Raw genomic sequence first — 24,953 nt, 5'->3', positions numbered from 1 at the left:
AAATGTAGAGAAAAATAAGGAACAAATTGAGTTTCAAAAACCAGCTTGCCCTTCACAAACAATGCAATCAAAGGTGCCTATAGATTCTACTGACCAGCCGCAGCCCCGACGTGGCAGATGGTCAGGGGTCATCAAAGATGCCATCCTAGAAGGTGATTGGTCTCCAGCAAAATTAGCCCTACCGGTAATTCAAAATATGAACACTCAGACAGCGGTATGGGAACCACATGATTGGAAAATTTTGCAGCAAGCAAAACAAATAATCACAAACTATGGTGTACGTTCAGCAGCTACCAGACACAAAGAACATCTCCGAACCTGTATCACAATCAGCGACCCAACTGTGAACCAGGCTTCTTTCACCTCAACAAGCCAAGCACCGCAGGAAGCCTCGGAGTTGATGTGGAGACAGCAGTAGATATAACATTGACCAATACTGCAATTCATAGAATACCAACTAATGCTAAAGGACCTTTATTTAGACAAGATAGTCACATTGGAGGCCTATTGATTGGCCGTTCTTCTGCTAGTATCAAAGGTCTTCTAGTAATACCAGGTATAATTGATGCAGATTTCACAGGAACTGTTCAAATTCTGGCCTACACTCTGCATCCACCAATTTTTATTCCTTCTGGGAGTAGAATAGCTCAGGTAGTAGCACTGGAAAACTGCCTACCAATGCTTCCAGGAGTTCCTCCAGCATCCTCAACACAAAGGCATGATAAAGGATTTGGATTGACCGGTCCTGCAGTTTGCTTCACCTCATCAATGACTCAGCGTCCCATGTTACGTGTGCAACTATTTCAGTCTGATTCTACTGTTGTTGTAGAGGTAAATGCAATGCTTGATACTGGAGCTGATGTCTCCATCATTAGTCAATTCAAATGGCCACGAAATTGGAAACTTCAAAAATCAATCTCTTCCACTGTTGCTGGAGTAGGGGGTCGAACTACTCCAAATATAAGTGTTGATCCCATTTCCATCAGTTTCCCTGAAGGTCAGTGTGTTACCCTTAGGGTGTATGTAATGGAATTGCCAAGCAGCCTTGAGGCGCTTATTGGCCGTGACGTCTTGGGGCAACTTGGTGCCGTGTTAACTACTTCACCTTTTCCTTAGTGGTCACTGGAAAGCAGTTGCCCAACCCTCCATTGACCTGGTTAACAGATAGCCCAGTTTGGGTTGACCAGTGGCCATTAACAGAAGAGCGACTGCAAAAGGCACGTGAATTAGTAGAAGAGCAATTAGTTGCAGGCCATATCAAGCCTTCTACTAGTCCATGGAATACCCCAATTTTTGTAATACCAAAAAAGAGTGGAAAGTGGCGATTATTACATGACTTGCGAAAGGTAAATGATCAAATGCAAGCCATGGGTGCTTTACAACCTGGATTACCATCACCTGTAATGTTACCAGAAAATTGGCATATTCTAATTATAGATTTAAAGGATTGTTTCTTTACCATTCCTTTACATGAGCAAGATACACAGCGTTTTGCATTTACACTGCCTTCAGTAAACAAAGCAGAACCAGCTAAAAGGTATGAGTGGGTAGTGCTACCGCAAGGTATGAAAAATTCTCCTACACTGTGCCAAATGTATGTTGCATGGGCACTTCAACCTATTCGTGCATCATGGAAACAAACAATTATTTATCATTATATGGATGATATTCTGTTCTGTCAACAAGCTGAGTTCACAGAAAGTTCCATAGTCCAAATTACGATCAAACTCAAAGAAAAGGGGTTGGTTATAGCTCCAGAGAAAGTTCAAAAGTCTGCACCTTGGAAATACCTTGGTTGGTCCATTTGTGATGCACAGATTCGTCCACAAAAAATTGAATTACATACTGATTTACAAACATTAAATGATGTCCAAAAATTGTTAGGGGACATACAATGGATTAGAAATTGCGTAGGCATTACTAACAATGATATAGCACCTCTTACTTCACTTCTAAAAGGAGGTGATCCAGCTAAGAAAATAAGCTTAGAGTCCGTGCATCTCAAATGTCTTTCTGATATTACACAAAAAGTACAGACAAATTGGTCTAGCCGAAGACTTTCTGATCGACCAATTTCCCTCCTTATTAGCAATCTAGAACATCCGTGTGCAATCATCTGCCAGTGGCAAAACAAAAACGGGGAATTCCCCATAGATGTTGCTACAGATTCTTCCTTTTGTGCCACTGTCAGATTGAAAACAGAAAATGATTTGCGATTATTAGAGTGGATTTTTCTCAGTGTCCAACCAAAATTCAGTATTCAAACGAGACCAGAAGCAATTGGAGAATTGATTCAAAAAGGAAGATCTCGAATATTAGAAATTAGCGGTCAGGAACCAGATGACATCAGTATTCCGATAAATGGAGCCGATTTAGAATGGTGGCTGAGACATTCGATGCCTATACAGAATGCATTATTAGGATTTATAGGCAAGGTACATTCACGACAACCAAAAGGTAAACTATGGCAATTCCTTAGAACAAATCAGTGGTTAGAGAGAAGCAAAGTAAAAGCAAAACCTGTTGAAGGCCTTACAGTATATACAGATGCAGGAAAACGAAGACACCAGGCAGCATGTGTCTGGCAAGAGAATAGTCAATGGAAACACCATTTAACTGAAGGTTCAAAAGAGGATTCATTGCAGACTTTAGAGCTCACAGCAGTAATATGGGCCTTAAATAATTGGCTGAAATCTGCTTTAAATGTTGTCACAGATTCTTTGTATGTAGCAGGTGTAATACCCAGAATGGAAAATGCTCTGTTAAGACAATTGAATAATCCTCGATTAGGAAAATTGTTTGTACAATTGAGAGCTATTTTAAATCAAAGAAAAGAACCCTGTTGTGTGATTCACATCCGCAGTCATCAATGGAATCTTGGTCTAGGTGAAGGAAATCAAATTGCAGATAGTTTAGTAAGTTCAGTACAGCACATGCCTCCAACAGATAAATTCCAACAAGCGAGACAAAGTCATGAGAGCTTTCATCAGAATGCCAGAGGTCTCCAAAGACAATTTGATTTAACTTTAAATGAAGCAAGAAGTATTGTACAGGCATGTCCTCAGTGTGGAAGCCAGATGTTAGGTATAGGAATCGGTGTCAATCCTCGAGGTTTAAAAGCCTTAGAAGTATGGCAAATGGATGTGACACATGTGCCAGAATTTGGAAAACTTAAATATGTGCATGTCACAATTGATACTTTTTCAAAAATGATATGGGCTACTGCTTTACCAGGAGAAAAAGCACTACATGTATGTAAACATCGCACAGCTTGTTTTGCTGTAATGGGTGTCCCAGAAAAGATTAAGACAGACAATGGCCCTGCCTATGTTAGCCAGAAAGTTAGAACTCTTCTAATGAAATGGGGAGTGAAACACGTTACAGGTATACCTCATTCCCCAACAGGCCAAGGAATCATCGAGAGAGCACATCAAATGATTAAAGGGTATTTGAGCAAACAGAAGCAGGAAGAGTTAGATTGTCAACAGCGTTTAGCAAAGGTGTTGTTTACCTTGAATTATTTATGTTTAACTGGAGACCATGAGGAGCCTCCTGTGATCATTCATCATTATCAGATCAGACTAGGAAGGAAAAACACTTTACCGGAATTCATGGTGAGATATCGTGATCCCACCACTGGATTGTGGAAAGGACCAGTACCTGTTATTTTTAATGGTAGAGGGTATATGTGTCTCTCCACAGATCAAGGTCCATTGTGGGTTCCAAGCCGAGCAGTAAAGCCGGAGTTGAAACAAACTCAACCAAGTCAACTCCCTGCAGCAGAACCCTCGGAGGTCACAGAGTGAGGTGTAACCTTTGCATTGATTTAGCTGTGACATGTATGCGTACTATAGTTATATAAGTAGATCTTTAAACACCACTACCTCTTGAGTAAGTTTATCAACACCCAGCACATCGTTTGTTATAAGTTGAGTATCTTTAAACCAAAGTTCTTGGAATTTGTTTAATCAATCCATTGCGATATTTAAATGGCAATGGAATACCTCAGGTTTATTGCAAAGTGCACTGTTTATGTTGATTGTTATTGTTATTTATATGTTATGTATAAGTTGTTTTTTATCACATATCAAAGAAGGATTAGAACACACAGCTAATCAATCCTGGCTTGTCCAAAAAGAAAAAAAAAAAGGAGGAATTGTGGAGAGTCTCTGGCTGTGTGCTGTGAACAAGCCAGGGCTTGATGCGGCTGTGCTACACGGAAGGATTTCCCTGAGACACCAGAGACAAAAGGAAAGTAAACAGAAGCTGCTCTGCCCTCGACCCAGGCTGCAGGAGGGGCGTTGCCGCTGCACATGAACAGTCTGTGAACAGTGCCCTGCAGCCAATCACCATAGTGGGGGGGGATGAGTGACTGTGAGTGTAACCAATTGTAGCCTGCACTTGCCGCATGGCCTTTTGGTATAGAGTATATAAGGCTTGGAAAAACGTGGTCTCGGGGACATTGATATTCAGTGTTGTTTAAGAGTTCATTGAAGAGTATGGATGGTAAATTCACATTGAATTAGACTCCTTACTCTCGCCCGGCCCGCCCGTTCGATCAAAGAGCTTATGCCGGCGTCTGGATTCGTCGAATTTACTACCACTACACACCACTATTTTATGGTAACGCCTCTAGCTGACTGCTGCGCCAGCTCTGTTAGATGATGCACACATGTTTAGGAAGAGACAATTCCCTCCCTTAAAGGGTTTATTGCCTTAAAAGAAAACACGGAGAAAGGTGAACAAGCAGCATTTCTGCTATGCTTGCTTTGCAGACAGAGGCTGGAGCAGATTAAGTCTTACCTGAAGCCTGCAACACGGCTGAGGCAGAATTTTTCTTGCGTCTGCTAAGGTCTAAAGCAGTGCAGGAGTCTGAGGGCAGTCCTCTGCCTCTTGTTTGTAGCAAAAGCAAGAAGTCTTTCGGGAGAATTCTCCTGTTTCATGCAGGAGATGGCAGATTTGGAGACCCATTTGCTGCAGTCAGTTCATTTTCTGCCATTCTACAATATATATAGGGTTGTTATTTTCTCATATATGTGATTACTCAGCCTTGGAGAAGCTGAGAGAATGGTGTGGTTTAAGGTGACTCATTGTAAGGCGGAATCCTTTACTCCTACAGTGCTGGTAACAACAGGGTGGCTTGGCAGTGACTAGAAGATAGTTCCCTTTGGCTTTGCTGCTGCTTTTACCAAGTGATGTGACAGTCACCTCCTCAAATCGCAACAGGGTGTGTGTGCTGCCTGTGCTAGTTGGAGAAGGATTGTTAACTCCTGCAGATGGTTTTCTGTGGGTTTTTTTCTCCTGTAGTAGCTGAATTATTGTGCATTTTTACAGCTAATTATCCTTCCCTACTTATCTGTTGGCTTACAGGTTGGGTACACTGGCTTGAGACTCGCTGCTTACTGTCTGAATTCCTTTTCTCATAACACTCATGGGGACACTTTCCATACAAATAATTGTAAAGACAGGTTGAGCTGCTGCTCCTCATGGTTAACAGAGAACCTCAGGTGTGCCCTTGTACTTCTGCACAAAATTTCCTTCTCTTTTTGTATACATGGGGTTTTTAAATACAGCCAGAAGCAACCTTGTTGTGGACGATATCCAAACTCAACATGGACATTATGAAAATATTATAATTTTTACATTTGAAAGTATCTTCTGAGTGAGCATAACTACAGCAAAGCTAAATTTCTGTTCTGCATTGCCTATTGCACAATTATCCACAGCAGAGGGGATAGGCATAAAATATTTGTAATGGGGGTGGTGGAGAATTGCTGTTTGGCAGCTTTTAGTGGAGACTGCAGTGAATGTGGCCATGACACATTGGAGAGGGCCAGGCTGAAGGAATAATTTCTCCGCTTTTCCTAATCTTGCCTGAATACAATGCTTTCTGTAGGGCTGGTATGGACTTAACACGATCTGAGAGGGGCTTCAAACTCACACTGCCCAGCTGAGCCATTTGCCATGCAGAGATGTCATCAAATCCTGCAGCAAGGGGGCTGGAAACATCCCCCTCCCTTTTATCAGTTTCCAGCAGCTGCAGACTTTGCTGTTTGCTCGCACGCTGTGCAAAGCTTTAGGGATGATTCTCACGCAGTGGTTGTAGGTAGGCAGGGAGGGACCAGGAGCACAATGTGGTTCAGAGCGTGTCCCTGCCTGAAGCTCTGGGTGCTGCTGAGGTCCCTTGGGTGCTTTTGGCTGCAGCACTCAGGGACCTGCCTGCCAGCCCTGCAGGCAAAACATATTCCTTGCATCTCACGCTCAAGATTTCTTCAGAGAAGGGGTTGCTATGTAGCCTTGTTTATTCCTGGTACGTGACACTGTTTGCTTGCTGAGCTTGTACACCTGGAAGGGGGAGCCTGCTGTCCTCCTGGAGAAGGGGTCCAGCTTGACAAATGGCCATCCCTGCTTCCAGTTTTGGAAACACAGGGTCTGGAGCAGAAGAAATCCTCGTTCCCTTGTGGGTGGGAATCCGCAGCAGGGCTTTACAGCTCCTGAGGGCATTGCAAGCTTAACAACGTGGAGCAAGATTTCCAAAGTGAAGGACATGTGTGTTTGTGAAGGAGGTTGGTGGACAGCCCTGTCTCCTGTGCTATTGGTTTCTCAGCAAGGTGGTGCTCCAGGGGGGCTGGCAGGAGCCAGGCAGAGGGGTTGCTTTTACTCTGCTCTGGTAGAGGTTGCTTGGTGCAAGCATCTTTCCCAGAAAGCAATAAACTCTGGGAAAAAGAGTTGATGATTTTTTCTTTATTCCTTCTCTTTTCAACAAATTATTTCAAAAATTCTTGAAACTGTTGCTGTGTGACAGAGAGTTTGGGTGTCAGTTAAAAGAGACACAGTCCTGGGAAGTGTGGAAGGAGAGCGATGCTTGGGGTGGCAGATGGAAGGAGGGGAGAGGACAGGTGGGAGCTGCAGTGCAGATGCGGTGGTTTGTTGACAGGGAAGCTCCTCTTCATAAGAAGAGCAACAGCCTGGCCTCTGCCACGCAATGGGGAGCAGAGCAGGAGCTTCCACCTGGGCTCAGGTGCTGCTCCAGGGCTCCCTTTGCTGGTATGTGTGGGCAAATGGGCAGGTCTCCGCTCAGCTCCTGCCCCAACTCCCCTTGCTCTGACTGGGGCCAAAAAGCAAAAACTGCACTGTTTGTCCTTCCTGGCTCATACTTTTATTTTCCAGGTAGAATTGAGGAAAGTTAAAATCAAATCAACTTTCTGACTCAGCCCCTGCTAAAGATTAGGTCACTGTTTATGGCTTCTGGGGTGCTGGTTCATCTGTGCAGGATGGTAATCGAGTCTGCTCTTGCCAATGGTTTAAACTGTTGTGTTTCACGAAGTTTAACCTTGGTGATTTGCTTCAAAGGATGTGGGGGAAAAGTGGAATCTTTTTACTCCAAGCAAAGAGAGAAGTGAACCTTAGTGAGCTTACAGGCTCTCTGATACGTAAATGCCTAGTCCCAAAGCAATATCACTCTGATCAACAAACTTGCCTCCAGGTTAGCTTCTGTTTTCAAAGCTCTTTATTACTTAAAGTATAAATCTCTGAAAATTTGATCTGGGAAAGATGTAGGAGGAGGATGAAGAGGGAAGATCCAGAGTATGACACATCTCAAATTGCTTCTGGGGTGCAGAGATGTCAGCCTGCCACAGCAGCAGAGGGACGACAAACCAAACTCTCTGAAGGATTGAGATATAGGGACCCTCCTCATTATCAAAGTGTTTGCTGGTTACTTTCTCCCTCTGCTTCTCTCTTTCTTTCTCCAGAGACAATGCCTTTGCTTCACTTTTTTTTTTCATTCTATTTCTTCTTGGTAATACACCTAACAATTAGCTAGCTGGGGCTCTGCTGCAGAGACCACTGCTGTAATGACAACAGTAACTGCTCATATTAGTGTAATATCCATCATCCCAGGGCCTTTGAGAGCTTTGCAAAGCTTCCAGGCATCATTTGCTATTTTCTGTTGGAGGATATGTAAGAAACTAAAGCTGACTTTTTAAAAATCTGTGTCCTGCAGAGGTCACATTTATAAGCTCCTAACAGTTTTCTGGCCCTAAGATTTATGTTTCTGAGCCTTCTTTTTCTCTGCAGGCCAGTGAATGAATCGTCAGCAGAGCAAGCCCTGCCTCTGCATTCTTCCACTTGTCATGCCGTTCCTTGGCTTCGCTCACTTTCGGACATTGGAAGTGATGGCAGTTGGGAAACATGGTGCTTTCTCCCAGGTTAGTAAACCCAACCATTGCAAGTTTCGTCAGCCAACTCTACAGCGTTGCATGTCCAGCTCTGGCAGCTCCTTTTTATCCTCTTCCCTGTAAGTTCTGCGGTTTGTTGCAGAGACAGGCTATTACTCCTTGGCCTCTTAGTGGCCTCGGGCTCATGCAAGGTAGATGCTGCCAGCTGGCAGGTATTGGAAAATAAACATTTGTCCACCTTGACTGAAGGTCCTGCTTTGGGTCCCCTGGTCACCGTGGTGTGGGGCTCTGAGCAGCAGATCAGATGCAAGAAAGCCCCTGTGTTTAGCAGGCATCAACCCGTGGACACTTGGGCACTCCAGGGATTTAAATGCCTGTGGAGTTAGGTGATGCCTTGTAGGTCAGAAGAATGGAGATTTTAACTATTTCAGTGATACCTGAATGGTGGACTTAGGACCTGAACAAGACAGAGGTGCTTGAATACTGTAAAGACCAGGGTATGAATTCTGAACAGTGGGAACTGTTGTATTTCAAGGTTCATACGGCACTAAGAACAGTACTGGGATTTCAGTGGAATAGATGTAAAAGCAATAAAACGGACAATTAAGCTGGTCTTGTTACAGGATATGGTCTTGTTTTAGTATGTCAGCCCTGCACCTCATGCTCCCAATGCTTGTTACTCATAATGAAAAATTTCAATACAGACCTCAGATCCCATGCTGCAACTGAACGAAATTGCTTCAGATCATTGAGAATTTCCCTGCCTGATGATTACACAGGAACAGGACAGAGCCCTGTCATGGTTCAACCGTGATAGCCACTCACTCACCCCCTCCCTCTCCCCCCCAACAGAGGAGAGAATCAAAAGGGAAGAGAGAAACTTGGGTTGAGATAAACACAGTTTAATAAAATAACAAAATAGTAACACACTACTAGTAAATGTGTGTATATATATATATATACATATAATAGAAATAAAAGATACTCAAGGCAATTCCTCAGGAAGACACCAAGCAGCCACTCCTAGGAAACAGCACCTGTTCACAGAGAGAGAAGAAAGAGGAACAAAGGCAGAAAAGCTCAGAGGTCTCTGCAAAATGGCAAAAAGCTGAACTAAACATCCTGCACCAAAAACTCCCCCGGCTCCGAAAAAAAAAAAAAAAAGAGAGTACGAAAAAGCCCAACGTGTGCAAGAGAAAGCACCAGAGAGAAAGAGCAGAAGAGCCCGCAACCCGGAAGATCCTGACTTTTCTTAAATATGTGGCAAGATGCTAGTGCGATGGAATACTCTTATTGATCGGTGTGGATGTCAGTCAAGCTCTGCCCCATCTCTGCCCCCTTCCTCACTGCCTCACACCTGTGGGCAGAGCTCAGAGTGTCCTTGGCTCTCAGCCCAGAGCAATTAAAAACATTAACTCTGTCCTGGGGTGTTATCTCTTGCTCTCAAACTAAGTCCAAATAATGAACATGCTAGTTATAAAAAAAGAACGGTTTCTAAATGCATGAAGAAAATTTACCCATTTTCAGTCAAACCAGCAGGGCCCTTAGAATGCTCACTTGCAGTTATCTTGGATTTATGCAGCTGTTTGTGGAAACCTGCTGTAGTTAGCATGCTTGGCATTGTTCCGTGCTTGTATGAAAGATGTGTGGAACACTATTCAGGGCCCTACCAGGAGAAAAACTACTGTCCAGGGAATGTATTTTAGTAGCCCTGAGAGATGGCTTCACACAGGAGTACGAGGCAGGAGATCCCTTTCCCCGAGGCTACTGAGAGGAAGGCACTGATGAAGACGAGCCAAATATTTCTAAGGAAAATGCTTTTAGAAGAAACAGACGTGACCTGAGAAACAGCTGATCTAACATTTCAAGACATGGGCCACTGGTTGGACTTAATATGAGGATGCATCTAGTTCAAGGTGCTGATTGTGACTGCTTCTGTACCCAATCCTTGAGTGTTGGGCATCTAGGGCCTTCATCCACGGCAGAAATCCTATGTGCCATGAAGACCCGCTCTCAGAAGAGACGCAGCAGCTGATTGTTGCATGCTTTTTCTAGCACTAGCCCCTGCAGTGAGGACCTCTCTGCATGAGATGCTCTGCAAAACCCTGCATGGGCTCCGGATCTCACTTTTTGAAGGTTTTCTTCAAAATGTCTAGGTGAGGAGGGGAAATGTTTCGACGCTTTTGGTCGAGGTTGGGTTACACTCAAAGCAAAGGTGTGTCAGTGTACTTGGCTCTTTCTCGTCTCATTGTGTCATGCAGTCACAGGAGCCCACAGAGCAATCGATCACCCACCTTTGGGGAATGACCGCCCTAGGCCACATCTCCAACAGAGACCGTCGCAGTGCTCAGTGGGAGCAAACTTGTGTACAGTACTCAAATAACCGTGGTGTCCAGCACAACAGCTCATTAGAGCTGGCATGAGGGATTGCTCAAGTGCTTTTTGAAGGAGCTAATGAGGTTTGGCATTCAGATCAGCTTATTCCTAACTCTTGATTTGCTGCCCTGGGTAAGCTGCTGCTTGTGGTAACTCTTGTTTCATGGTTGAGCAGGCCCGCTCTGCTGAGAGGCAGCCATTAAAGGAATTTTCAATAGGGGCATTAAACTTTTAAGATCTTCTGAATGAAAGCTGAGGGCAGAACTTATAAAAAAAGCATCATGTGGGTGATGCTTTTAACATTACATCTTTGGTGTGTGCCAATTGGTTAATATTGTTAACAAATTAAGCAAAATTAGTAACAATTGTTAGTAAATATTTGAGAAAGCAGTTTGCTGGTTCAGAAATTCCTCAAAACAGTAAGTTCAACGGTAAGTGAAAGGAGATTTTGAATGTGTAATCCTACTTGCACCATCATGCAGAGGAAAGATACAGGAGCACTTCCTGAGAGCTGTGCCTCTAACCTAAGCAGCTTTGACACGAAGAACATAGAAAAAGGGTGAGAGATACAATTAGTAGCCCAGGGATCTGACTCGCAATTCTCCCACAGGTCTGGGGAAGCTGCCCAGTGCCACCGGGCGATGGCTGTTTACTCCATGTAAAAACTTCATGTTAAAGATGCATTAGGGCCCTGTAAGCTGAAATCCACTGAAACCCCAAACAACTGTCATCACTCCAAGTCAATTTTATCCTAACAACAACTCTCTGGCTGGTGAGATATTTGATTCAACTGCCACAGTGGCTCCAATCCTGATGGACTCTGCAGGGTTGTTGGTATCAGCATGTCTCACGTAATGCTACTGTATGTTTACTGCTCTAGGAAGCTACCAGAGAAACAGCTTGTTAGGTGGGAAAGAAAGTAATGGTAGCATTAAATAATCTCTGTTTGAATTTACTGGTTACTAATGATCCAAAGAAGCTGAAAATCCCAGAGGATGCATTTCCTTTCGATTAACCCAGCAGAAGGATGACAGGGAGCACATTTACTGTTGACTGTAACATCACAGGGCCTGGAGCTGTTCAAATGCAGTTGTATTCCATTTTTTCCTCTCCAGAAAGCCATTTTCAAACACTTTTTCGCTTTGTAGGGAACCTCTGCCACCGTTCTCCTCTGTACAGAGAATGGCACCAGCTTGTTTTCCGATCTCCTATCAGTAGTGGCAGAAGATGAGTCCTGCACACCCAACACTTCCCCCAGGCTGCAGACAAATTGCTCTGCCTAATGATAATTCCGGTTACAGTGGTTTCAGTGCAAGGGAGAAAGGGGTTGCCCTGCATAGCTGTACATTTTGGGTTTTCCATATCATGTACCTGGTCTGAATTAGGAACTATGCCCTGAATTTAGGCAATTAACCCTGTGGAGGCCACAGAGGTGTTATAAGTAATGCCTTTCTTAGTTGCACTTACAGTGTGTTAGGTAGGACAGCCTGGCAGAGGAACAGACCTGAGGCATGGAGAGCCTGGCTTTGTGGTGCAGGGTAAATGAGTGGCAGAGGCAGCCTTCTCCCCTAGCTACAGAATACACTCATCCTTGTACTTACAACTTTATCTTGGGCATTTGAAATACCTTCAGAAATGTGGCATCCTCAGCTTCTTTTATGAGGTGATCTTAATCAGCCAAAATTGCCACTGGCATGTTTCTTAGGTATTTATCCTATGCAGTGAGATGAAAGAAAATATACCTTAATCCCTGCTTTATGCCCTAGTCCAACTCACAATTATAACTCCATTGCTTGTTTTAAAGTACGCAGTCCAAATAGACCTACATCTCTATTTTTAAAGGTATTTCGTCCCTGCCTTCCATTTAAAATAATGGGAATTAGCCTCTAAAAACCCTCTAAGCACCTTCATTCCTTGACCTTAAGCTGTCTCTGTGAATTTATCAACACTAACAAAATAAGGGTGAAAGCCAGAACTGGCCTGACTGTGTCAGTTGACTCCAGCCTTTCTGAAATCACTTGCTTTATTCCAGATGAACACTTTGACAGCTTTTGAGCAGAGTTAAATCTCTTGAGTAGGAGGTGGAGGAGTACAAGGCCTTGCTGCAATATGAACAATTTCTGTTGAAATTTGCTTGAGGATAGCATTTTATCTGACTATAAGTTTGACTGATAGGAGGGTACCTAAAGTCTCTGTACAGGCATTCTTCGTTATTTGTTTGAAGCTTACAGAATACATTAATAGGAACCTGCCTTTGCTTCTTCCATCTAGTGCAGAGGCATTTTTCCTTCTGTAATAATTTAACTGAACTGTTCTGTGATTGATCCTTCTGGCTGCACTTAGCTAGCATGTGATAGTTGTTCTGTTTGCAGACCTTTAGAGGCACCTATGAGTGGATTTTCAAAAGCAGCTCACATTGGCATCCTTCTATACTCACTGACGTTTGTAGGAATTTTACTGCTGGTTTATCATCCTGACCTCTTATCCTAAGGTACACTCAGCAAAATCCCCTCTTACCTCTCATTTAGGCCATAAGAAACGGGTTAATCCATTTAAGGAAGCAAAAGCCCTGTATGGTGACTGAAGTACCTATCAGAAGGTGAAAAGAAATCTCTAGAGTTTCGAAGTGAAAGCAACCAAACTGTTAAGGAAACGGACTGCAGAGACTGAGGCTGAAAAATGTCACATTTTGCTGTAGCACTAACCTGAAGGGCTAAGCATAAACTTCCTTTACTCTCATATACCCTGTGCACTATAACACTGCCTACAACTCCTCGAGCCCCTTGGGATGTGTGCTTGCTGATGTGAGAATGGCAGGTAGTTTCTGGATAGCTAGCAGCCCTGACTATGGGTTGTGCTGTAGCCTCAGGCTTGCTGAGGTGCTGCAAGCATGATAGATACCTCAGCAACGCTATAAATGTAGGCAATTCAGCTACAACAGCAGTTGTTTCAGCTGCTTTTCTTCTTCCTTTCCCAAGGAGTGGCAGATTTGGAAGTATTTGGCTTGTGGTTTGAGTTGTGGCTCAGAATTACTCATGGATGTGTCAGAAAATCTTACCTACCCCTTTCTGCAGAAAAGGAGTCTTGCAGACTGGTGGAAAGTGCTACAGATATGAGTTACACACCAGTCTCCACTATCATCAGCCTTGTAAACCCCCTAAAATCCAAGTACATTTGTATTAAAAAAGAGCAAACTATTCTATCCCCCATTTTTCCAGTTGTTCTTGGGGTAAGTCCAGCATGACATTACAGCTCTTTGTACCAAATGTGTGAAACGATGCTCCTGCTGCAGTGGCAGCAGCACTGAGGTCAGTGGGAACAACCCTGAGACACTGTGCTGGGCCCAACAGCACTGGGCCTGGTGAGAGACTTGCCTCTGCTGCCGTGCCCATACAGCCATGGGGAGAGCAGCTGCTGGGGTAGAGTTACGTTACAGTAGTCTTTGTCCAGCGTTTGTACTTTATGGCTATGATTTTGACAGAACGTGGAAAATGTAGCTTGAATATATCTTAATGTTGTTTTGTACGCAGGAACCCTGTAGGCAAGGCAATGCCAGGAATCGGTGGCTGTCACTTGCACTAGCAGTGTTATTTTTCCATCCAGGTTCCTGATGCTGCAGGGGAACCCATCAGCAGCTGTATCAGGCCCACCGACCAGCAGCACATCAAGTAGAGTTTCATCTGCAAAGAATCCATTGCTCCCCCCCACCATGGCCACACAAGATGATTTCACAGCAGGTAAAGGGCTGCAGCAGACTGGAGACTCCTTCAGTTGGGCTTGTTGCAATCCTGTTTCTGCAGCTTTTGCCTGGAGGATGTTTGTCTGCAGCGGCAGTGCCAGTGCCCAGGAATGCTGCTCAGCTCAGGGAGGAAGAGCGTGTTACAAAAGCTGCATTCAAAGTGCTGATCATGAGACCCTGGAGATGCTGGCAACTGCAGCAGCTATTCTTCATGCTGTACAAGTGAGAGGCCAGCCTTAGAGGCTGGGGAATGGGGAAGACATTGAACAGGACATGAGGCAGGGAAACATGCTGTGTATAATCTTGAATTTTCAGGAACAGCCAATATCAGAAATTTTGGGGGGCAGGCTATGTTTTTGTTGCTTTTGGGTGTCTCTGCAGTAAAGAAAGCAGGGAGTAAAGCCCTGTAATGGTGAAGCAGAACAAAGGAGAAGATTTGGATGGACAGTTTGTGTCCTGCAGATACAATAATCAAATACGCCAATGGGGACATCTAATGCAGAGTGCAAACCTTCTTTTAGTTATGATACCTAGTGATTAATTGTTTGTGTCCTAGTATTTTCTTTGTTGTGAAGAGAAATCTAAAACTAAACCAAATCAAAACTCAATCCAAAATGGAGTGGGAATTACAGGAACGAAGGACTTTCAAACTATTATAACTTCAGAAAGTATCTACTTATTAGACATTGCCAAACTCTAGAGACCATTGTGGGTTGTCTACACTTTGAAAGGAGAGGAAAGAAATCCTGCAGTCATGGATGGACAACTAGCAAATCATATGCAAATATGTAGAATGTTGAGCTGTCACAATGCTGGAATGCAAGTGCACCAACCAACGGAATCATTTGAGGTTACTGTCGTGGGTGACTGCCACAGTTTGCCACGGTGCAGTGTTTACCTCACTTAGAGTGCAGCTTAAGAGAGCGACAAAAGGTACTCTGCTACCTACTGCGTGAAGGAGATATCAAGGAGAATTGGGTGAGAGTTGTTTAGAGTGATTCATATGGGGGCAGGAAATGTGAAAGGGTAGAGGGAGGCCCTCCCGTTGAGTCATGAGGTTCAGAAAGGATCCCCTTGCTTTCTAAACTCCTTCTTGCAGAGGAGTCTAGGTGTGGCTAGATCCAAACTTAGCCCCAGACTAGGTCAACAGTTTATGTCTAAGAGACACAAAGGGTAAAGGAAAACAGGCCAGGGATTATAGGTGTTTATGGCGAAAGGATTATATGGGCACATGCAATTCTTTATATTGCTTGCCTAGGATTTAAAAGTTTCACCATTCTGCATCTCAACCTGCTTATGTCCCCTCATGCAATTATTCAGTCCAATAGCATTATTTGAATCTGAGGTCTTCTTGCTTCTCATTGGATTCTTTCATCGTCTTCAGACAGGCCTTTGTTTTGTTTAATTGCAGACATGTTTATAGTCCATAGCCACTTTGTGCTGGCCTTGAAGGCATTATTTGGTTGAAATGAATCCTCTTTCGCTCAGCAAAGTACAAAACCGGCCTTGTCTTACGTGTCCATGATTGTCTGTATCTGCTTTTGTTTTCATTAAGTAGATACAAGTTCAGTGAATATGAGCAGAACTTTACAACATACAGTTTAAGATTTCAGCAAATTTAGCTTACTAAGTAAAGTGAGACAGACAGTATCTTAAAAATTACACAACCTTATAATCTAGTGATTAATTCTATTTCAAATGCATTTACTTGAGCTAAATGATTAGTATAAAACTTAAATTTGTGCTTATCCAGTGATCAGTGAATAGTAAAAGATCATTGCCCTACAGCCACGCTTGTCTAGCAGAGACAGCTCACTGTAGGCTCACCCAGGCTGTCATATTTATGGAATAAAGTGGTTGGCTTGAAGTCAAATTGCATACAGTGGGAAAGGTCTGCATGAGACTCCTTGCACCCACAACTTATCATTGTTCACTCTGCCATTCTATTTTCTTGTGGGTTTCCTAAAATAAGTTCTTGGCCTGGCTAAAGCTCAGGCCTTTGTCTCCTTTGGAGCCTGTACCATATTGCTGCTGGTGTGGCTGGGTGTAGGTTGAGAGCACACATCACAGTGACCATTCCAGAGGCCAGGACTAGTGTGTTAATCTTCTGTGAAAAAAAGTGTCTGGTGGTTTTTTTTTGTCTCCATATCAAATGTTGTGAATTTGAGTCTTTTGTACTGTTCTTATTTTAAAGCTAAATACCACACCTCAATTGCTGTCTACTACGGGAGCGTTCCCAAATTCAAACCCAGATACAAGGCTCTGCGAGGCAGAAGCATTGATTCAAACTTGCGGTTTTGTGGCAGCAGTTGGACTACTGAAGAAGGAGGTGAGGATGGAAGGGGGTTGAATGTGCAATGGTCGCCTCAGCCAAATGAAAAAAAATAAAAAATCAGGGAGAAAGGGTCCGTGGAGGTCAGTCCTCATGTGCTGGCTCTGCATCAGAGTAGGTGGCTGACAGAGAGCTGCAGATGATCCTGTCCTCCTTCAGTGGTGCATATGGCATCACATCTCGCTATCATTAGTTCATTACGCTTTCTCCTTCATCAACAGTAGCCAAATCACTACCACTGCCAGCCAGGACAGGGATTGTGGCCCAACTGCCATAAATCAGGCATCCTCTCCCGGATGACTGGGCCAGTGAGGCTGATGTGCATGACTTCAGCATTGGGCAAGGAGGTGACCACCCCCACCTTTCTCACCAAGCCTCGACCCAGGACCCCCAAGAGAGGGAGGCAAGCAGCGCTGACCCGGGTACCATCCAGATCAAAGACAAGCTGAAGATGAGGAGGATGTCTGACGGTCTGTCAGCCTCATACAGTGGTAAGGCGGGAACCTGCCTGCTCTCCTGTGGGAAGAAGGGTCTTTTCCCAGCCTAGAAAGCTAGTGCACATTCCCAGGGAACAGTTGTGCCCCCTGCAATAACCTTCCCTGTTGCTGTAGGGGTGTACAACTGTGAGGCAGGGAGAGGAGCAGGAGAGTGAATGTGCAGGTGAATAATTCTGGATATGCACAGGTCCATGGGCTCTCTGTTATTCGACAGGAGCTCAGAGGACCAGGATGCTCCTCTGGTGGCTCTGTGGGAGTGCCTAAGTGTTGTCCACTGGCCTGCTTCAAGTGGCTGCCAGCATGAGCATGTTTCCCTGTGCAGCTATTTAGAAGTTTCCAATAAATCTGTCCAATGAAATATCTAGCTTCAGGTGCTTTATGTTTGCAGTGCTGCTTCTATTATGCTTTGTGTCTCTGCTTTGCAGGCCTGACTGACTGTGATGACCCTGAGGGGGTTACCCTGAAGCCAGTAGTTTCCGGATCACCTTCCCCGAAGCTCCTGGAAACCTCCAAGACTATGTCTCCCAACCAGAACAGACCTATTTCCTCAGAGACCTGCATGTTAAGCGATGGAGAGCAGGAGCATGAGGAAAATGACACAGACTATGATGCCAGTGATGAGGATAACACGGAGCTGATGTCAGAGAGTGAAGGATGTAAAGTAAGGAAACCAAGCCAAATCATGTGTAGTGGGTCTTCAGTTTATTTCCAGTAGGCAGAGCTCTGAGATCTTCTTTTTCTGCAGTGTGAGCCCAGGGAAACAGCTGAGCCAAGAAAGTGCTCAGCTGGACATTGTGCTTCAGGCTGTTTCTGCAACATGCATGCTGCAGACTTGATGTCCTCAGTCTGTATCAATAGGAGAATAGTTTCTGTGCTCTCTAGTGGCTCCTGCTGTGTTTTCTGACTGAGAACACACCAGCAATGAATCAGAGCAACTAAATGTGTCTCACGTGGTCAAGCATGTTCTTCTACAGTTAGTAAAATCCACGTTTCTGTATACATGGTATACTCTTAAACAACACTGAATATCAATGTCCCCGAGACCACGTTTTTCCAAGCCTTATATACTCTATACCAAAAGGCCATGCGGCAAGTGCAGGCTACAATTGGTTACACTCACAGTCACTCATCCCCCCCCACTATGGTGATTGGCTGCAGGGCACTGTTCACAGACTGTTCATGCGCAGCGGCAACGCCCCTCCTGCAGCCTGGGTCGAGGGCAGAGCAGCTTCTGTTTACTTTCCTTTTGTCTCTGGTGTCTCAGGGAAATCCTTCCGTGTAGCACAGCCGCATCAAGCCCTGGCTTGTTCACAGCACACAGCCAGTAACTCTCCACATTCAGTGGCTTCCGTGCAGCTTCATTATCTCCCATGGTTCTGCCCAGGGATAGGTGAAGGGAACTGCCAACTCTGGCCATGGGTAATGGAGTCCAGACTCCATCCACTTTTTCAGGATGGATAGAAGCTGCAGTTGTTTTGGGTTTGCTGTGGTGGTAAGGAGAAGGCAGATGAAAAACAATTTTTGTAAACTGGATAACCAATAAAAGGCTAATGTATTTGATTTCAGCCTTGCAGATACAGGGCCGACTGTATCCCTGACATTGGCTCTGTTGGTTTCACTGGAATTTGAACAGGTCTTGATTTGGCTCTTTATCTGTGACAAGAATGATGGGATACTAAGGAAGGGTGCATGTCTGCCTCCACTCCCTCCATCCCCTTCCTAGCCATGGCAGGGAGAGCCTGAAGTAATTTCAGCAGGCAGAGACACAGAGCTGCAGGGTGGGAGCTCTGCTGAACTTCAGAAAATGATGGTGAGCCTGAAATTAACTGTGTGGGAGCTGGAGAGCACCAAGTATCCAGAGAGCACAGTAGAATCTGGGCCAAAGGGCTAGTAGGGGAAAGGCAGAAAGCAGAAAAAAAAAGATGGGCTTGAGGAAAGCAGGTTTTGTCAGCCTGCAGAATGACTACGTGGGGACTTGGCTGGAGTTCAACAATGCCTGGTAGGTGCTTTAGGGACGAGAGGCTAGTGATCTAAGCCCATTCCCTTACCATCAGAAAGGCTTATAGAAGCAATGGCATGCAGAACATCCTTACGTCGAGCAGATGGATACCAGGTGGGAAAGCAGCCACTGCTAGAGAGGTGAGTGAGAGGAGAGAGCTGGCAACAGCATGGGGACATTGTCTCTCCCTCATCACTTCCCTTTACATCGCCCATCCTAGGTCAAGTTGCTCCACCAGTTTGACTTTTTTTTTCCTGGTATGTCCTAGCTAAGAGCATGGCTAAACTACTTCTGGCATCAATGGGGAACGCTGGATGCTCCAGCTGAGCACTGTTCTACTATTTCCAGGCTTCCCTGCTGCATTCGTATTGCAGTGGTGACAATGGGAACAAGCCACGGGGAATGGCTTTGCTTTCCCCGATCCCCGAGTCAGCAACATCTTCTGATGGGACTCCTGACAGTGCTGCAGGCTCTCAGAATGCGGATTTCGAAGAGGCCCCAGAGATGAGGTAAGCCAAAGTGTGCGCTTCTCCAATATGTTTTTCATCTCACACTTCTCATCTTGTGAGATTGTTTTCCACGGTCAGTTCTTCAATATATTTATGCAAACTTCTGTACTTTCACCACTTTCTGTATCTCTGGTGACCAGCACTGTGTCAAAGCCAACATCTAAGATTGGCTCTAAGCAACTCAACCAACTCTCACCAACTCTAAGATCAACTCAAAGCCACCTCTAAGATCTTGGGTAGTGGGGCACAGGAGGAGGCAGGACTTAAGAGGAACTTAAAAGCAAGTCCTCTGCTGAACTCTGATACTGATTCACTCTGTAATCTTTGTGGCACCCTTTGGGAACTGTATTGCATGGATCTGAATACAGCATCTGGTTTTGTGTGTGATCTTTGCCAATACCTGTACCTGCAAAGTTATGTTAGGGCAAATATTGACTATTGTAGAGCTGTCTGTAAATTCAGATGCTGCTTCTGTAAACATCAATTATAACTTCTCTGTGTCTGGGCCTTCACTGTAAAATGGAAGCCCAGATAAATCTCTGTTTATAGATGTCTAATTCTATAGATGCCTAATATTTGCATATGGTTTTAAGATCAAAGGGTGGAAAGTACTAGAGAACAGTTATGGGGCTGTAACTGATGGAAAGATGTTTGCTTCGATATGCGTGAGGAAATCTAGCTGTCAGCTTTATCCTAGTTATAACAATAAATAAGGAGTCATAGAAATATAGTTCCAATTCAAAAGCTTCAGCATAGCTTTTACAGTGCAATCTGAGTATACTTACCTACCAGCTGAGTTGGAAAAACCCTTCTTCTAAAAAGAACAGGGAGGTGTAAGATTATTCTCAGGAGACAGCAGTGGTATTTCCACGTGTAACAAGATACTGCCATCAGTTTAAGGCATGGCCAAGCAATGTTAGGCTTCTACAGCACTATAAAGGTAGCTGCACTCAATACAGACTTATGGCTGGCTTAACATCTCTTGCTGATTCAGAAAGGATGCATGAACAGTGAGAGCCACTCAACTCCGAAAGCAGAGACAGCAGAATTGGATAGTTAAGGCCCAAATTGAAATCCTGTGTTTCAGCTGGAGCTTGACCAGTTCTGTGTGACTCCAGCAGCTGAAAATTTAGTGACAATTAATCACCTTTGTGTATTGTTGGTTTTATGGGTTGCATTTTCTCCTTCATCAGATGGATCTTGCTAAGGAAGTTTGCCTCTCCTTCTGTATCCTCATATATTATTTTGTCCTCAATTTTCTTAAGGTCAAGATCAGGCAGCAGAAGTGAAGAGAAGACATTTAAATCTCAAGGTGGGTACAGGGCATGGTTGCCCTAAAAAGAACATAGGTGACTCATGGATGGCAATGTGAAAATTCAGCTGAAAACTGTCCTGTAACTTTTTTCATTCTTTGATGCACTCAGATGGCTCCTCAGAGACCAGCCACTGGGAAATGTGCTCTGTTGATCCAGTGAAAATGACTCCAGCATGGAGTTATGAATGGCAGGAGCTAGAAGAGTACCTTGGGGCCCTGCAAATGCACAGGAGGAAAAGAAAATGTTCCCCTAACTCATGCTTATACCTTTTAACCCCCAGCATGCTCTCTAATGTCACAAAGATTAGAGAAAAATGAGGCATTTTGCATGAAATGAGAAATGTGCCCACTCATTCCTCCAACACTTGAAGGAGAAAACCTTATCTTGAGCAGCTTCTGAACTGAACCCTTTCAGATCTGAAGTAGATTAATCAGCAGAGCCTATTTTTGCATTGGAAGAAATAGTGAAACCTTGTATGATAGCAAGTCCTTGTGAATTTTCCTTTTACAAAGAGACTTAAGGATCCAGCCTACGCAGGACCTGAGCTCTCTGTCCTTTTAAGTACAAGCCTAAATTCAATGCTGAGTAATGAGGTTTCCTTGTTGCAACTCATTTACCCCAAGTCACATATCCTGGGTTTACGATTACAAATCTCTTCCCCCACTCTATGTGCATATGTCAGTATTGCACACTGAGGCTGGGTAGGAGATGCTTACTGACTTTCCTCTGCTCCCTGCCTTGCGTTGTCACTAGCAATTAGAGTTCTGCAAGACAAAATCTGGTGTCTGGTGCATCTGTGTCAGCCAGTACTTCTAACCTGAAAACCTCAATGACACCGTTGCTGCCCCTTTGCCGTCTGTGGGTTTGTAGCAATAGGAGAGATGGGAATTTGAGAAACAATTGTGCTGATGCAGAAGAAGCAATAAGATCCACTGGTCCCTCAGCTCAGTATTAGTCCTGACAAATAATGGGCATTCCCAATAGGAATGATTCCTTTATTGCTGATATGCAGCTAGGATGCTGGGTGCAACTAGGGAGAACTATTGCTGAGCAAGTAATGTGACATTTTTGATGGATACATTATAGACTAGAAATGAGATATATCATTAAACCATCTTTCTCTCTCTTTTGTTATTGACCTGACCATTCTGCAGGGAAAAAATTCCTGATTTAAGAAAGTTATTCCTTTTTTACTGCTTGGCTATCACATGATTTTATCATCTGTGAAGCCATGTAAGGAATGATTAGTTCTCCGAGTTTTAATAGCTCTTTTTGGAGAGTATTTCAGAATGAGCTGTACTGTGCTATTCCCATTAAGAAAATCAGCCTTTGGTGAGTCTGCCCAGAAAGTGGGCTGACCTACTGCAATTTAGAATGAAACCCCTTGGGGAAAATGAATTCTGGCTTCAAGAGCACAATTCTGCTTTTGGTAACACTCTAGCAATCCTAAGCTTTTCTTTTAATGCCCTCTAAAATATTCCAGCAAAGAGGAGGAAATGTTAATTCTTACCTCTACAAAGACTATTAAATATAGCTATTAAAACCCAGTAGTTCTTTAGTAACTGGGGAAAAGAGGATGTTTACTAAAATCAAAATGGATAGGAACAGAGACAAACCCTTTTGGCAAGAGCAATCTCCATCTCTCTGTTCTTCTCTATCAAACACAGCTGCTCACCAGAATCCAAGGGCTGAGGCCTTTATCGCACAGTAGGTTTGAGTCTGGTGGCCAACAAAGCAATGTCATTTCTGCTGCCAGTGCAATATGGTAGTACGCCATCTGTTTGGAAAGGTGCTATCTTCCTTACTGTTATCATACACGATCTATATCCTTGTCTTATCAGAGGTCCAGACTTTGGAACCCATTTTGCCTCCTATCAAGCATCGCGTTGCTCGTGATGTGAAGTCTGCCAGACGTTTGCGTGAACCTGTGGTCCCATTGCCAAGCCTTCCACTCAGACAGGCCAAGGAGACAAACCATCGTGAGAGGCCTCGCCTTCTGAGTGTCGATGACTTCAAGATCAGCAATGAAAAGGTAATGGCTAAGGACAGGGGTGAGCAGGCTTCCTTTTCAATGACTGTTCAGTGCTTAGCACAAAATGTCACTGAAAATCATAATCTTCCCCTCTTGCGGAGCAGATTCTATTTGGAATACATTTGACAACTACAGAGCAATTACTTGAGTATTTTCCCTGGTGCAGAAGTCACTGGTTGAGAGGCGGTGCTAAGGTTAGGCAAAAAGCATTCTTTATGTGCGGAGGCCGATTTAGAGCAGATCTGAATGGCAGGGCAAGTTACACATCAGTGAACATGTGCACAGTGCATGCTTGGAAGCACAGAAGCAAAGATTATAATGTTGAATGCAAGGAAGGCTGCAGAATAAAATAGAAGACCTTGCTTTTCCTTAGTTACCTTTCTTGCTGTATCTCACAGCCATCTCATTCACAGTTTTTCTATTCAATAAGACCAATGTTCCTCCAACTTGTTTTCACATGACTCCTTTTTTGGACTCTGGGTTCTCAGAGAGCAGCTGAGTCATTCAGAAGCAAGGAAGTGAGAAGCAACTGCAATTACTGGCCATGACTGTTAAGAAACAGCAAATTACCTCTCATTGCTGGTTATTGCAGATGGGTTTTGTTCCCCTGCCATAGCCTGTAGGAACTGAACCACCTGCTCACAGTAAGGTGAGCTCTTAATCTGTCTTGGAGCGCTGCTATGACTCTCTTGGTTCAAGCAGGTCTTCTTGACATAGATTGAGAAACAGCATCTTGGGCCAGTAGAAGGTTATGGCAATGGAGTGTTACATATCACTAGCTGTAATTGTCTGCCAAGGTGAGGGAAGGAGGAATTCTTCTGAAACTATTGAGATGTATATGGAGCTGCAGTAAAGAAGATGACACGCTACCACTGTGTTCCTGATGAGGTGTTGTGTGTGGTTTGTGCATCTTTTTTCATGTGCTATGATTTATTTCCATTGCAACTAGATCCGCGTTGTCTTGTGCAAGTCAGCTTACAATAAAATGAGAGAGAGGAAGATTGTGCTTAGGGAGAGGGAGGAAGAGACAGAAAAGCCCTTGCAGCTCCCTGCACTGAACACTGACCCCAGGGATGCAGCCAACAAAAGTAAGTGGTTGCAATAGTTGTGAGCCTTTTTGTTTGCTTGCTTGCTACTTACTACATAGTGTTGCAAATGTCTATGAAATTGGACTGGAAGGCTGTTAAACTTGCATCTGAGTGGAAGCTTACACAGGACTTATTTCCACTTTTCAAAGAAAAATACAGAGCCATGATGTGTCTTGCTCCCGGCCCATACTGAGTCAGTCACAGTAAATCACTTTCCCCACTTCTCCTATGAAGTCTTTCAGACTGGATAATTCTGTCTTGCAAACTACACTGGGGATTCAGACTCTCTAATTGAGAGTAGCCTCCAGGAAAGGTGAATGGGTGAGTCCAAAAGAAGGCTTTTCAACCAAGGTGCCCCTGGAAGAAACAAAATCAAACTGTATCTAATTAAAACACAAAATATCTTGCTCACATGATAGGACAGATTATCCTGCTCACCCCACTCCTTGCTGAGGAGCTCACACTATAGAGCTGTGCTGGAGCCCTTAGCCAGAGCTTGCGTTTCACCCACATGAGCAAGCAGCATTGCTGACTTAATTGCAGCTGACAGACTCTGATTGTACAGCTGCACGCACTACCTTGAGCACAGCAGCAGCAAACTTAAGTGTCAGCACTCAGCCCAAGGGCATCAGACAAGGTTCTCTGCTCTTTTTCTTGCTATTATTTTGTGAAGTACTAGTGAGGAGTGCTGAGGTGGGAACCTCTAGAATGTAACTTCCCTATCCAGCCTCTGAAACAAGAAAGCAAAAGAAAAGCAGCACTGAGTTTTCCTCATTTCTTACGGAAAGCATCACCACATTGTGTGATCATTGTCTGGGATAACAAAGAGATGTTACCCAGCTCCAGCAAGACTTCTAGCCCTTTCCAAGCCCCCTGTTGAGGGAT

At 44.2% G+C, this 24,953-nt stretch overlaps 1 protein-coding gene across 1 annotated transcript in view; it reads left to right on the top strand.

The window, feature by feature from the left end:
- Nucleotides 1-8,082: 8,082 nt before the first annotated feature.
- The window catches only part of LOC136099672 (TOG array regulator of axonemal microtubules protein 2-like), a 36,087-nt gene continuing 19,216 nt past the window's right edge, over nucleotides 8,083-24,953 (top strand). The window contains exons 1-8 of the mRNA XM_071807265.1: nucleotides 8,083-8,210; nucleotides 14,160-14,293; nucleotides 16,490-16,624; nucleotides 17,550-17,785; nucleotides 19,472-19,632; nucleotides 20,898-20,944; nucleotides 22,790-22,980; nucleotides 23,930-24,068. Coding sequence (XP_071663366.1) covers nucleotides 8,194-8,210; nucleotides 14,160-14,293; nucleotides 16,490-16,624; nucleotides 17,550-17,785; nucleotides 19,472-19,632; nucleotides 20,898-20,944; nucleotides 22,790-22,980; nucleotides 23,930-24,068 — 1,060 coding nt within the window. The 5' untranslated portion in view covers nucleotides 8,083-8,193. The remainder of the gene's footprint in view (nucleotides 8,211-14,159; nucleotides 14,294-16,489; nucleotides 16,625-17,549; nucleotides 17,786-19,471; nucleotides 19,633-20,897; nucleotides 20,945-22,789; nucleotides 22,981-23,929; nucleotides 24,069-24,953) is intronic.

The sequence above is a fragment of the Patagioenas fasciata genome, chromosome 3, assembly GCF_037038585.1.
Source record: "Patagioenas fasciata isolate bPatFas1 chromosome 3, bPatFas1.hap1, whole genome shotgun sequence".
Lineage (NCBI taxonomy): Eukaryota > Metazoa > Chordata > Aves > Columbiformes > Columbidae > Patagioenas > Patagioenas fasciata.
The sequence above is the reverse complement of the archived record's forward strand: the minus strand, read 5'-3'. Positions and strand labels throughout refer to the sequence as shown.